The sequence below is a fragment of the Oncorhynchus tshawytscha genome, linkage group LG14 (genome assembly GCF_018296145.1).
Source record: "Oncorhynchus tshawytscha isolate Ot180627B linkage group LG14, Otsh_v2.0, whole genome shotgun sequence".
In the NCBI taxonomy this organism is placed as follows: domain Eukaryota; kingdom Metazoa; phylum Chordata; class Actinopteri; order Salmoniformes; family Salmonidae; genus Oncorhynchus; species Oncorhynchus tshawytscha.
In genome coordinates, this window is record NC_056442.1 from 5,156,286 (window position 1) to 5,171,291 (window position 15,006).

At 46.3% G+C, this 15,006-nt stretch overlaps 1 protein-coding gene and 1 pseudogene across 1 annotated transcript; both read left to right on the forward strand.

Annotated features, from left to right (window-relative positions):
• Positions 1–502: 502 nt before the first annotated feature.
• Positions 503–2,812, forward strand: LOC112266401 (annotated as a pseudogene).
• Positions 2,813–9,832: 7,020 nt separating this feature from the next.
• Positions 9,833–13,334, forward strand: LOC112267690 (otolith matrix protein 1). The gene is made up of 10 exons (XM_024445870.2): positions 9,833–10,022; positions 10,214–10,350; positions 10,571–10,673; positions 10,759–10,837; positions 11,854–11,960; positions 12,068–12,242; positions 12,481–12,548; positions 12,711–12,895; positions 12,993–13,152; positions 13,234–13,334. Exons 1-10 carry the CDS (start codon positions 9,944–9,946, stop codon positions 13,242–13,244), a joined length of 1,104 nt encoding a protein of 367 aa, XP_024301638.2. The 5' UTR covers positions 9,833–9,943; the 3' UTR covers positions 13,245–13,334.
• The last annotated feature ends 1,672 nt before the right edge of the window (positions 13,335–15,006 follow it).

Here is a 15,006-nt window from a genome sequence, read left to right on the forward strand (position 1 = left end):
CTGCAATGCACTACCCTCCCTTCCCAAAATATGCATCCGTTCACTCCCTGTCTGCTCTACACTACAGCTGCAGCAATTGTTCTAGAAGTGCTCTGATAGATTCTGATCATATTACAAGTTTGTGTCTTTTACCACATAGTTCTGTACCTATTCACAAACAAACTGTATTGAGACATGAGATCACTGCAGTTGCAGACTTCTCACAGTCTCCTGCAACATCGATTGAACTGAACTGCTATGTGTTGAATCTTATCTGATCAAATGTTTGTTTTTTATCGGAACGTCCTTATGGCTTTTAGTAATTTTCCACTGAGTATGACGTGTCTCTTGTACACGTACTGCTTAACTGAGCTGTGTGTATATAAGTCGGGGGGGGGGGTCTGAGCCTCATAAAGTGCATCATATATGAAGAGGTATCGTTTCAGAATGAGGGGTGCTGTAGCTCTGCTTGTGTTGCTGTTCTGTCTGTCTGGGACATGGACTCAGGAGGAGAGTGGAGGGGTCAGGGAGGATGACATCACTCAAAAGGGTCACAGTGCAGGGAGAGCGGGTCAAATGACTTGCGCTTCAGAGACAACCAACGAGCAGATGACCACCTCACCTGACATATGGACTGAGATGGAGCTGAGAGAGTGCACAACCTGGGAACCATTGTAGTGGAGCAGAGCGGGAAGCTGAGGAACATGGAGGTTAGAGCGACAGCCAGTGAGGCTGAGGCAAAGGAGCAGAGAAACAGTGACCGATCTTAGGGTAGAGCTGATGGTCACCAAGAATAAAGTGGAGAAAGAGAATGCAGGTCATTTAAGCTTATTATTTATTGCTTTTACAGTCAAGAGTCAACTAAAGTTACATTTGATTGTCAGTGAGAGTGGAAATAATGAACATTTAACATTCTGACTGGACACTTATTTCAGTTTAGATTGTAAGGCACTTATGTACTTAGGCATTATTACGCCAAGAGGCACATAAGGCCTCAACAATGTCCCACCATATTTCCTGTCCTGGGATTTTTCTGACCCCTCTTTCCACAAGCAAGGTCAACATGAACTGTTTTTCATATTTCTATCATTCTAGACCTGACCGCTGGATTGAGTGGCAGTAATATATCAGCCTTTTGGGACAGAGAGACAGCCAGTGAGGCTGAGAATGCAGGTAATAAGTGAAAGTGATTTACTGGTTGTTTAAAAAGGGACAGTTCACCTAAATCACAGAAATACTTGAATATGTACTTGTAATAATTCTATGGAATATGTGGTGTCTTGCAGGTATGTTTACATAATGTATATTATAAGTGCTGCTGTACTTAACCTTACTGTTCATAGGAAGTGCATTATACATAAGAGTAGTCATGACTTTTTAATGATTGTTCAGCCCTGGAGACCAGACTGAGTGCTAGTGAGAGCCAGGTGGAGGAGCTGAAGAGGGCAACTGCAGGTAAAACCGATTGCCTTGATAGGATTACTATTGCAACAACACATCATCAGTAGGGTAAAACTAACCTGTCTCACGACGGTCTAAACCCAGCTCACGTTCCCTATTAGTGGGTGAACAATCCAACGCTTGGTGAATTCTGCTTCACAATGATAGGAAGAGCCGACATCGAAGGATCTCAAACATACACACGTCTAGCAAAACATTAGCCTGTCACTCTGAGAGCCACAGTTGCGTCTTCGATCTTATCTTAGGGTGATGTCACAGTTCAGTTTAAACTCTACAACACACACACAATTGAAAATGTAACAGTTGATTCGCCTGCTCCGTTCAGTTTTGAATCTATCCAAACGCCACAAAGCTTCTCCACTCTCGCCCAGTTTGGCTGTATTCAGCTCCCCCCTACTCCCAGATAGTTCACATCTGCCACAGTAGAAGAGTTCTGTCATGTGGTGACATCACTCTCCCTGAGATCTCACTCAAAGCTCCAACCATTATTATTATGCTGTTTCACTCTGCAACACTGATTCATACATAGACGCTTATTAACGTTTAATCTTTTGCCAGAGGGTGTAATGCAGCTTTCATTGCGGACTTGAGAATACTAGAAGTACAGTATGTTATCTTTCCTGTGTTCGCAGACAGGCCAAAGGTGGCCTTCTCTGCTGGTTTGACTGATTCAGGAACTGTTGGACCCTTTGTTGCTGAAACCAGACTGGTATACACTAAAGTCTTCGCAAGGTCTTCAACCCAGCTACAGGTAGTCTACTTTCACTGATCTCTGGCCTGATTTCAAACCAACACTGTCCCTTTTTGAACGCCCCTTGAAAATGTGATATGTATTTGTCGCTCTTTAGTCTTGCGTGGTCATCCTTCCAAATCCTCCTTCATAGGCCTGGGCATCTGAGGCCAGTCGCTCTTATGGCCGTTAGGCTAGGAGGTTAAGTAGTCTGGTACTTACTGTCGCTACAAAGTTATAACTTTTCTTGTTTAGCTATCGGGCGTCAATGGCATTCTGTTGATTTGTGTGATTTTGTTGCATGCCAAAAGAGAACATGCGAAACAGAAAGTGTTGATTCCTCTTTTACTCTCCTCTGATACAGGTGTCTTCACAGCACCAGTGAGAGGACTCTACTACATTAGCTTCACTGCCATGAGTGTCCAGACCTCGTTTTACTTTTATGCATGCATGTATAAGAATGGACAGAAAATCATGTATAGTCAGGGATATAATGCTGGCGGTTATGAGACACTGTCTAATGGAGTCCGTCTAGAGCTGGAGGAGGGAGACGTGGTGTACATGCACATCCCTGCAAGCAACCGGCTCTATGATAACTCAAATAATCACATCTTCAGTGGCTTCCTGCTCTTCACTGTGTGACAACATAATGAATGCTGTAATGGTCTCTAGTGAAGAGTGTATGTCAGGGCCTTTTGGAGTCAAAATGGCTCCCGTATTAATAAATGCATCAATAAAAGCAGAATGTTGTATTATTTATGTTTTACAGTCTGTATGACATCCTGATTTAATGTGTTAGTTAGTTCAACATGACAGGAGCTCAGTGTTTCTGGTTGTTGGGAAGAAGGGGAGAGGAAGGTTTGGGATGGATGATTAGGTTACATTATAGAGTCATGACATAGTCTGTCCACAACAAGGCCCAAATGTACCTATCATTAGCACCAAGTAAAACACAAACTCGAAGTCTGAACAGAGAACTCTTAATTTACGCTTTACCTCAATACCATACTCCTTATAGTTTTTTTAACCTTTAAATTAGACCTGTGACCTGTTTTATTTTCATCTGGGGGGGAAAGAGACAAGTGCAACTCTGCCCCCTGAGATAGTTGCCAATGAAATCGCCCATATAACTAAATTGTTTACCGGCAATGTTACTATCCATCTGGTAGTGTTGGTATCTGACTGACTGTTTATCAGTATGGATCCAAGGACATACAGTAGGGAGTTCTAGAGAGAAATAGTCTTTACTTCTTGGTAGTGGCCTAGAGTTAGATGAACTACTGTGCCCTCCGGTATCTGGACAGACGTCAACACTTTTTGTTGCTTTATTATAAAGCAATTTCATTGGATAAATAATCAAAGTGCAATAAAGCTAGGTCTTTGGACACAGATGCCTTGATCAGCTTTTATCACACCGCTTTTCAATATATTTTTTTACTTCAGTCTCCTCTTCAGCAATTTAATGCATGCATGCTCGATCGGTACAATAACTTGGGCAGACAACTTTGCACTCTTTCTCCCTAATTAACGCCTACGCTATAATGACACAGGATATGACATTTAGCAGATGTTTTTATCCAAAGCAACTTACATGCATGGATACATTTTCTTATGGGTGGCCCCAGCGGGAACCAACCCACAATCGTGACATGTTAAGGGCTGTCACGCCTTGGTCTTAGTATTTTGTGTTTTCTTTAATTATTTGTTCAGGCCAGGGTGTGACATGGGTTTATTGTGTTGTCGTATTGGGGTTTTTGTAGGCATTGGGATTGTGGCTGATTAGGGGTGTGTCTAGCATAGGCTTGGCTGCCTGAGGCGGTTCTCAATCAGAGTCAGGTGATTCTCGTTGTCTCTGATTGGGAACCATATTTAGGTAGCCTGGGTTTTACTGTGTATTTTGTGGGTGATTGTTCCTGTCTCTGTGTAGTGTTCACCAGATAGGCTGTAATTAGGTTTTCACATTTCGTTTGTTGTATTTGTATTTATTTAGTTATTTCATGTATCGCTATTTTTTCATTAAAGAACATGAGTAACCACCACGCTGCATTTTGGTCCGACTCTCCTTCAACAGACGAACGCCGTTACAGAATCACCCACCACACCCGGACCGAGCGGCGTGGTAACAGGCAGCGACAGCAGGAGCAGCGAAAGGAGGAATGGACATGGGAAGACGTGTTGGATGGCAAAGGTTGTTACACTTGGGAGGAGATACTGGCCGGAAGAGATCGCCTCCCATGGGAACAGGTGGAGGCATTTAGGAGAGCAGAGGCAGCCGGAGATAAGAGCCGACGATACGAGGGAACACGGTTGGCAAGGAAGCCCGAAAAGCAGCCCCAAAAATTTATTGGGGGGGGGGGCTCAGGGAGAGAGTGGCAGAGTCAGGAGTCCCGAGCCTGTTCAGCAAAGCCAGAGCCTTCCTTCTCTCTAGCGCTGTTGGAGCCTCCCGCCTGTTCAGCGCAGCCAGCGTTTTCCTCCTCTCCTGTGCTGTCGGAGTCTCCCGCCTGTTCAGTGCTTCCAGAGCCTTCCTCCTCTACAGCGCTGCCGGAGCCTCCTGCCTGTTCAACGCAGCCAGAGCTGCCAGTCTGCATGGAGCGGCCAGAGCTGTCAGTCTGCATGGAGCAGCCAGAGCTGCCAGGTTGCATGGAGCAGCCAGAGCTGCCAGTCTGCATAGAGCTGCCAGTCTGCATAGAGCAGCCAGAGCTGCCAGTCTGCACAGAGCTGCCAGTCTACATGGAGCAGCCAGAGCTGTCAGCCTGCATGGAGCAGCCAGAGCTGTCAGCCTGCATGGAGCAGCCTGAGCTGTCAGCCTGCATGGAGCAGCCAGAGCTGTCAGTCTGCATGGAGCAGCCAGAGCTGTCAGTCTGCATGGAGCAGCCTGAGATGTCAGTCTGCATGGAGCAGCCTGAGATGTCAGTCTGCATGGAGCAGCCTGAGATGTCAGTCTGCATGGAGCAGCCTGAGATGTCAGTCTGCATGGAGCAGCCTGAGATGTCAGTCTGCATGGAGCAGCCTGAGATGACAGTCTGCATGGAGCAGCCTGAGCTGTCAGTCTGCATGGAGCAGCCTGAGCTGCCAGTTTGCATGGAGCAGCCAGAGCTGTCAGTCTGCACAAAGCTACCAGTCTGCATGGAGCAGCCTGAGATGTCAGTCTGCATGGAGCAGCCAGAGATGCCAGTCTGCATGGAGCAGCCAGAGCTGCCAGTCTGCATGGAGCAGCCAGAGATGCCAGTCTGCATGGAGCAGCCAGAGCTGCCAGTCTGCATGGAGCAGCCAGAGCTGTCAGTCTGCATGGAGCAGCCTGAAATGTCAGTCTGCATGGAGCAGCCTGAAATGTCAGTCTGCATGGAGCAGCCTGAGCCGTCAGTCTGCATGGAGCAGCCTGAGCCGTCAGTCTGCATGGAGCAGCCTGAGCTGCCAGTTTGCATGGAGCAGCCAGAGCTGTCAGTCTGCACAAAGCTACCAGTCTGCATGGAGCAGCCAGAGCTGTCAGTCTGCATGGAGAAGCCAGAGCTGTCAATCTGCATGGAGCAGCCAGAGTTGCCAATCTACATGGAGCAGCCAGAGATGTCAGTCTGCATGGAGCAGCCAGAGCAGCTAGATCCGCCAGTCAGCCATGATCTTCCAGATCCGCCAGCCAGCCAGGATCTGCCGGAGCCAACTACCTGCCTGAGCTTCATCTCAGTACTGGGCTTCCCCTCAGTACTGGGCTTCCCCTCAGTCCCGGGCTTCCCCTCAGTCCCGGGCTTCCCCTCAGTCCCGGGCTGCTCCTCAGTCCCGGGCTGCTCCTCAGTCCCGGGCTGCTCCTCAGTCCCGGGCTGCTCCTCAGTCCCGGGCTTCCCCTCAGTCCCGAGCTGCCCCTCAGTCCCGAGCTGCCCCTCAGTCACGATCTCCCCTCAGTCCAGTGGGGTTCTGGGTGAGGACTACGAGGTCATGGTCGGCGGCAAGGGTGGACTATCCCAGGACGCAAGGAGGAGGAACTAAGACATTTATGGAGTGGGGTCCACGTCCCGAGCCGGAGCCGCCACCATGGACAGACGCCCACCCGGGCCCTCCCTATGGTTTTGAGGTGCGTCCGGGAGTCCGCACCTTGGGGGGGGTTCTGTCACGCCTTGGTCTTAGTAGTTTGTGTTTTCTTTAATTATTTGTTCAGGCCAGGGTGTGACATGGGTTTATTGTGTTGTCGTATTGGGGGTTTTGTAGGCATTGGGATTGTGGCTGATTAGGGGTGTGTCTAGCATAGGCTTGGCTGCCTGAGGCGGTTCTCAATCAGAGTCAGGTGATTCTCGTTGTCTTTGATTGGGAACCATATTTAGGTAGCCTGGGTTTTACTGTGTATTTTGTGGGTGATTGTTCCTGTCTCTGTGTAGTGTTCACCAGATTGGCTGTAATTAGGTTTTCACGTTTCGTTTGTTGTTTTTGTATTTATTTAGTTATTTCATGTATCGCTATTTTTTTCAATAAAGAACATGAGTAACCAGCATTTTGGTCCGACTCTCCTTCAACAGACGAACGCCGTTACAAGGGCCTTGCTCTACCAGCTGAGACACAGAGGACCAACATGAGAAATAAAAGGTGACATTCTGTACTTTGGCCTAATTTAAATAAGTTAGGAGGGCACCGTAGATCTCATCCCTGAACACTGCTCTGTGTTTGGCTCTGTGTCCATGCCCCTTCAGGTCCTATCATCTTAGCATTATCCCCATTATCTGGAGCAGTGTTTTCAACCTGAAATCTGATGACCTTGGCGACTGGCAAATGACAGACAATGACAACAAGCATTCTCATAGCCTCGTTGATCGAAATTACCTGCTTTAAGGAAACACCTTCTCAATTGTCTTCTATTTTATCAGTCTTTGGTTTTATTATTGTCTAGACTTCACCTTTGAGAACATGTGCAGCTTGTGTCCCATGTGGTTCACTACAATGTGTGTGTATAAGGAAGGGAACTGAGCTCTGTAGACTATCATATCTGAAATAGCATTGTATCAGAATGAGGGGTGCTGTAGCTCTGCTTGTGTTGCTGTTCTGTCTGTCTGGGACATGGACTCAGGAGGAGAGTGGAGGGTGTTCTGTCTGGGGAATGGACTCAGGAGGAGAGGGGAGGGTGTTCTCTCTGTCTGGGGAATGGACTCAGGAGGAGAGTGGAGGGGGGCAGATTGAATGACATCACTCAACGGACAGGGGAACAGAATATGGTGAGTGAATTTCAGATAGAGACCCAAAGAACTGAAGCTACAGGCACGACAGGCAAACGCACGACCACACCACCTGATGTCTGGGCTGAGCTGAGAGCGCTGAGAGACATGGTGGTTGAACAGAGAGTGGAGCTGTGGAATTTGGGGGCCAGACTGCAAGCCAGTGAAAGTGAGAATGCAGGTTGTGCAGAAAAGCTTATTCTTGAATTAGCGGGAGAATCAATATGATTATTAAAGTTGCATTGGATTGACTGCCAGTGAGAGTGAAAATGCTAATATGATCATGTGTATCAGTTCACGTTCTACAGTGGATTGGTCATTTAATGTGTCTCTCAGTTTTAACTGTGAGGTAAGCAGTGTTTCTGCTGATATCATTCTAGCATTGGCAGCAAGACTGAGTGCCAGTGAGAGGAACGTGGAGGAGCTAAATACCAAGAATACTGGCAATGTATTTTATTTAATATGACAGAACATGCCTTTATAGAAAGCAATGAAATACACGTTGAGTACAAATGTAAAGAAAGATGCAGTATGCAGATTTTAGTTGAAATAAAAATCTGTATTTTTTTGGCCCCCACAAATTGGAATAGTGTATATTGTTCCTCATTGTATCATAGAATGAAAATGAAGGGCAAGGAGGAGGAGGTAAAGAGAGGTGAAACATTGTCTGAAAATTTCACTTGTTCCCATGTTGTTCAATTATGGTATTGGAGAATTTTTCTACACTTTCAAAAACACCTCATTAGAAACTAAGTAGGTTTAATAAGTAAAGATCTTTTCTAAATCGGAATTTCTGAGTGTTTTCAGTGAATTGCCCTAAGTAAGTATACTTTCTCTCCTGTGTTCACAAGACGGACCGAAGGTGGCCTTCTATGCGGCTTTGACTGATTCAGGAGCAGTAGGACCCTTCAGTTCTGAAACCAATCTGATCTACACCAAAGTCTTCACCAATATAGGCAATGCCTTTACCGCCAACATACAGGTAGCCTACTTTTACTAAACATACTGCCCAATATCAAACCGACCCCTGGCCTCAACCACTAGGCCCTTTATAGAGGCTTTGACATTAGACTGTTGATCAATATGGACTGCATCCATATCAATTGTCCTATTTTACTTGTATATGTCCATGTTTGCATTAGGGCTTCTTCCCTCCATTAAGCACAACTGCAGCTTTGACTGACATGTTCCTCATCTTAGCTCATCCCCATTAGCTATAACCAAAAGATCTTGTGGCCACAATTTAAAAGGTTGTTCCCTTCTTGCCCTGTGCTTCAGGTGCCTTCACAGCACTGGGGAGAGGAGTCTACTACTTCAGCTACACTGTCTCTGATCATCAAAATAACTTTTTTTAATTACATTTTTTAGGTCGGATAAACACTCCAAACAGCCTACCCGACCGCTCTGAGGCGTCCGCATGGTCCTAAAGCACACCGTTGCCTCGTTTTGTATCACATTCCAATGATAAAACTTGGGGGGACAAAAATGCAATTTCAGAATGTGCCACCCCCGTCCCCAGTGAAAGTTGCACCCCGGGATGCAATAGTTAAAGCGGTTTGGGTAGCAAACACATAATTTTATGGTACTGTTGTTTCTACTGGCCTATTCCAAGATTTTAAATCTCTTAAATCGAGGTAGAGCTAGACATTATGTACGTGTGTCTGTGCGTGTATGTGTACCTGCCTGCTTGTGAGCTGAGACCCAGAGAGAGCGGTAGAGGTATCGAATAGCCAATACGTTTTCCTTGACTGGCTACTGTACACCTGAACAATACACAGCCTGTTATGGCGGCTAGGCTACATCTTTAATCTCAGCCCAGGCGGAGCGGGACCCAGGGAGTATCCACTCTCCCTGGCAAAGCCTCCCACCAGACTTCCACACAGAGACACTCTGTCTGCATCACTCTTTTAATTAGAGAGATTGCTGGGCTATGCCAGGTGTACTGGAGTGGGTACGCCAAGCTAAGTAGCCAACCTGCCTCCCCTTCCCCCCCTATCCCCATCCTCTACTACTCTCCCTTTCCTCTCCCTCCACTCTCTCTTTTCCCTCGCCCTCTCCATCAACTCCCATTCCTTCCTCTACCTCTCCTCCATCTCTTCACCTTCTCTTCTCCCTGCCCTCTCTCTCTCTCTCTCTCTCTCTCTCTCTCCATCAACTCTCCTCTACATCTCTTTATCCTCTCTCTTTCCCTTCCTCTCCCCTCCTCATCTCCTTCCATCTCTCTCTCCCCTCCTCTCACTTTCTAAAGCTAATGGAATAGCTGTCTAATGTTTCTCTTTCAATTATCAGGAGATTATCTACCAGGGGTTAGAATTTTTGGAATGGAGGAGAATAATGAAATGTTTTCTTCTTACCTGACCCCCTCCCCCTTCCCCCATCCCTCTCTCCGCTTGAGGGTTCCTCAGGACAAGGGTATAAGAGGGGGTCAATGTGAAAGCATTTTTTTCCCATAAAACCTCAGGTTACTGGTTTCTCCACTGTAGCATTCAGTTGGAGTGTGTCTCGTGTGTGAGAGGAGATTTCGTATTCACAGTGTGTGTTTGAGAGAGAGAAGATTTCTCTGATTTTGTCAGTCGACATGGATCGTCCGGACAGAAGGCTGGCAGTGACTCTTCTCCTCTTCTCATTCATCTCGTTCTCCACTCAGAAAACCTCAAGTAAGTCTGGGAGTCTTTAGGTCAGATGTATTCTGTGTTTTCACCTTGGTTACGGTGAGCCTCATCATAATGTGAAAGCTATTGAGAATTTCTGTAGCATTTGCAACAGGTGCATAGGTGCAATGCTTGTACCTGCTTTTCTCCAGTGTGAATACAGTTGAAAACAGTTCAACATTCCTTGTCTTTCTCAGTCTCCTGGTGTGTAGTGTCGGAGGCAGAGGAGCAGAAGTGTCTGGATCTGGCTGGGAGTGCTACAGCCCGGAATATCAGAGGAACGCTGCTGTGTGTCCGTGGCCAGAGTCCCACAGACTGTATGGAGAAGATCAAGGTGTGTGGCAAAACAGCCTTACGGCTTCAGAAATCCTGGTTGGATGATTCCACGGAATTACAAGGGAATAAGCAGGAAATCTGGGAACCCTCCAACCAGGATTTCTGGAAAGTTACCCGAGTTGTGCAACCTTAAACAACCTGTAGAGAAACGGTAGTTGAATTGTGCAACAATGATTTTATTGCTTCTTTAATCAGTAATATGACCTATGTCTGTTCAGAATGGTACAGCAGATGCAGCAGCCATGTTTGCTGATGACATCTACACAGCTGGCTGGTGCTTTGGACTAGAACTGGCTGCTGGAGAGTCTTACAACGGAGTGGGTGAGTGAGGAGGGGGGGAAACGGGAAGAAGGAAACCGTGTGTAAATGTTGAACCTGTCTTACCTTATCCTGTCTGCTCTCTCAGATGGTATCAGCTACTATGTTGTAGCTCTGGCTCGTCGCTCCTCCAGTGACCTGTCCCTGTTGGAGATGCATGAACGCAGGTGAGAACAGAACAGAGACTGATTGATTGTTTGTTCCATTTTTTTAAACATTTTTTTATTAGGATCCATATTTAGCTGCTGCCAAGGCAGTGGCTGCTCTTCCTGGGGTCCAAACAGGAAACGCAACACAACAAATAAAATACATAGTATACATAACACTACAATACTTAATACAATACTTAATACAATATACAATGCATAATACAATATTTAATACAACACATAATACATTATAAAATACGTAATTCAACACTTAACACAACACTTAATGCAGTACAAAATACAATACTTAATGCAACGCATATTACAATACATAATACAATACGGGGCGGCAGGTAGCCTAGTGGTTAGAGCGTAACCGGAAGGTTGCAAGATCGAATCCCTGAGCTGACAAGGTAAAAATCTGTTGTTCTGCCCCTGAACAAGGCAGTTAACCCACTGTTCCTAGGCCGTCATTGAAAATAAGAATTTGTTCTTAACTGACTTGCCTAGTTAAATAGAATAAAAATATATATTTTTAAATATTCCATTAAAAAACTGCCGTTTCCAGCTACAATAATCATTTATAGCATTAACAATGTCTACAGTGATCAATTTGATGTTATTTTAATGGAGAAAAAAAAGTTTTTCTTGCAACAACAAGGACATTTCTAAGTGATCCCAAACTTTTGAACGGTAGTTTTCTGTAAAATAACATTGTATTTGATCAAACACGATCGTTTCATAAAGTTTGCTAAGCACCGGTAACAGGCTCATTGGTCGGCTGTTTGAACCATTAAAGGGTGGTTTGCTATTCTTGGATAGCGGAATGACCCTTTCCTTCCTCCAGGCCTGAGGGCACATACTGTCTTCTAGGCTTAAACTGAAGCTGTGGCAAAGGGGAGTCCAGCTTCAGCAATTTACCATCCAATTTGTCGGTACCAGGTGGCGTGTCCTTATAGACAGAGAAAAAAACGTTGCCTCTTCCACACCAACTTTGCGATTTGAATGGTTGACTCATTGATTGGATATTGTAGCTCCTGTCACCCAGGGATCCGTACCACGGTGGGCTGGACTGTTCCTATTGGATTCCTGGTCAACACCTCACAGATCAGTGTCGATGAACAATGCAACTTTCCTAAAGGTGAGATCTGTGTGTGTGTGTGTGTCTGACCCTGACTCGGTGTCTGTGGTGTGTATGTGGCCCTGACTCTTTGTGTGTATTGTTGGTGTCATTGTGTGTCCCTCCAGCGGTGGGGGACTTCTTTGGCTACAGCTGTGTACCAGGAGTAAAGGACAGAGAACACGACCCCAGAGGAAGCAACCCTAAGAACCTGTGTGAAGCCTGCATAGGAGACGACAACGAGAGACATATATGTGTTAACAATCACCGAGAGAGACACTATGGAGAGGCTGGGGCACTGAGGTAGGGAGGAGAGGAGCTGTTTCTCCTACTTGAAAGTTTCTCAAACCAATCCATGGGGACCCCTAACCATCCCACATATTTGATATATTCCAACACCAGTCTACAAATTGAACTAGTCAACGAATCACCAAGGCCTTGATTAGTTGAATCGGGTAGAATTGCTGTGGATCCCAGAGGACTGGTTTGAGAAACAGTGTCTTATTTAACTAGCTGTGTTTGACATGAGTCTTTCTTCCAGGTGTGTGGCTGAGAATTTGGGCGATGTGGCATTTGTCAAACACACCACCATTTTTGACAACATGGATGGTGAGAGTCTGATCTAAATCTAACCAAAGACCAACATTCAGAATGTCTCCTCTCTTAGCAAACTTTAGCATTTCTCGCTCGAGACACTAGGTGTCAGTATTCCATAGTTTCTCTGATCAGCCTCCTCCACATCACTTCACCAATTCTTCTACTCTACCTTAGGCAACAATATGGAATCATGGGCCATGGACCTGGAACTGGAGGACCTGAAGCTGCTGTGCCCGGATGGCAGTGAGGCCGGGCCGTTTGACCATGAGACGTGTCACCTGGCTGTGGTACCAGCTAACGCTGTGGTGGTACGCCTAGAGGACAAGTGTAGAGTCTGGAAATACCTGGAACGCTTACAGGTAGATGTGTGTGTGTGTGTGTGTGTGTGTGTGCCTGCGTATGTATGTGAGCATTTAAAATGTTTGACATCTCACCCCCTCTCTTCTCTCTTTACAGAATGCGTTTGGGAACACCACCATGTTCAGCTCAGTGGGCTACACCCAATCAGATCTCCTGTTTTCTGACTCCACCCACCACCTGCTCAGGGTTGTGGGTAGTTACACTTCCTGGTTGGGTCCCTCATACACCACGGTCCTGCAGGCCTTCGAGTGTGAAAGTAAGAGAGTGGAGAGAGAGTGGAGAAAGAGAGAGAGACAGTATGGTTTCATTCTCTCATGTCTTGTGTTTCTTCCCACAGGTTTGTGCTGATCCTTCTAGAAAGAAATCAACCAGCATCCTCTCCATCTCTCCCCTCACTATCTCTCCACCTCTTTCTTTCCCTCCCTCCATATCGTATCCTCCCTCCCTCCTACCCACCTCCCTCCCTCCCCCACCTCCCTCCCTCCCCCCCTCCCTCCCCCTCCCTCCCTCCCTCCCTCCCCCTCCCTCCATACCCACCTCCCTCCCTCCCTCCATACCCACCTCCCTCCCTCCCTCCCTCCCTCCCTCCCTCCCTCCCTCCCCCCTCCCTCCCTCCCTCCCTCCCTCCCTCCCTCCCTCCCTCCCTCCCTCCGTGTGATGATATGGTAGATATTCGGAGTGTTTCTTTGCTCCCACACAGTTCCAGTAGTCACTTATCCTCCTATAAAAAATATCAATCTCATTAACTCACTGAATCACAATCTCTCTCTGTGTGTGTGTGTGTGTGTGTGTGTGTGTGCGTGCGTGCGTGTGCGTGCACCCATGGTTCACTGCGTTCCCACGGTTGGTATAGCAGACCACCATGCTAGTCACTCTACACCTGACAGAGGGATTACAGCTATAAATCGCCACCAGACACTGAACTAAGGTCAGGTTAATGTTTTGGTGGTTAATGTTCCATTTTGGGAAGGTAAGCTGATCCTAGATCTGTGCTAAAATAGGAACTTCTACCCAGAGCAGTAATCCATGACACTCTATACACAGCAATTCAAAACAAATGCTGACTCACACTGCATTAAACCATGTATTCAGAGCGTTTTGATTGACCTTAAAGGTGCTGAAATATTGGTGATAATACGTGTGATAAGATGTTTGAAGCCACTGAAATTATGTTTGTACTGTAAATCACTGCCACCATTGAATGAACAGGAATTACAATTTTTTTCTATCATTTCTTCTGGAGAATGTTCTCTCTATCAAAACAATTCCTTATGACCTCTATATTTTGTTAATGTTGTACCCGTAGAGTAACTCACTCTACGGAGGTATATTGGTGCTGTGACACTACAGTATTTTCTGTCTGTCTTCAGGATTTAAATTGTTCTAAAGAGACCTGTGTGTAAATACTCTTCACCTGCTTGTATTTGTAGTTCTGCAACTTCTTTAAATATATTAAAGAAATGATGACAAAATGTTGGCAAAGGCGTCTTTGCTTTGGAAGAAGTGGATTCTAGGCGCCGTTATAGGGGGGTAACACACACACACACACACACACCCCTAAGCCTTTAGCCTACTTACACTGCTGACAGCTCAAATTAGAGCTGATTTGACTTGAAGCTGTGGATGGAGGGATTGAAAGAAAGGAGAGGTTGACAAGGATGGAGAGATGGAGGACGGAGTAGTGACAGGTGATCCATCAGGATCTGTACTGTCATTATTCAATTACCACCCATCCTTTACACTACTGATAACATGCGCGCACGCACGCACACAAACACACACACAGACACATGCTCGCACGCACACAAACACAGACACACACACAAACACACACACAGACACATGCTCGCACGCACACATTGCGGTAAGTGGTTGGCTGTATTGAAGGGTCAGTTCTGCTTAGTCAAGGGAAGTGTGTACACTGTGTGTGGATAATGAGTTTGGCACCGTGTTTCCATATGCTTTTAGTGCAGTAGACCCTAAAATCTCTCTCCCTCCTCCTTCCCACTGTTCCCTTTTTCATAACCTCCCTCTCTCTCTCTCCACACCCTTCCCTTTATCACACCCCCACCTCTCTTCCCCTTTCCTGTTCATTTACCCCTAAGTCACA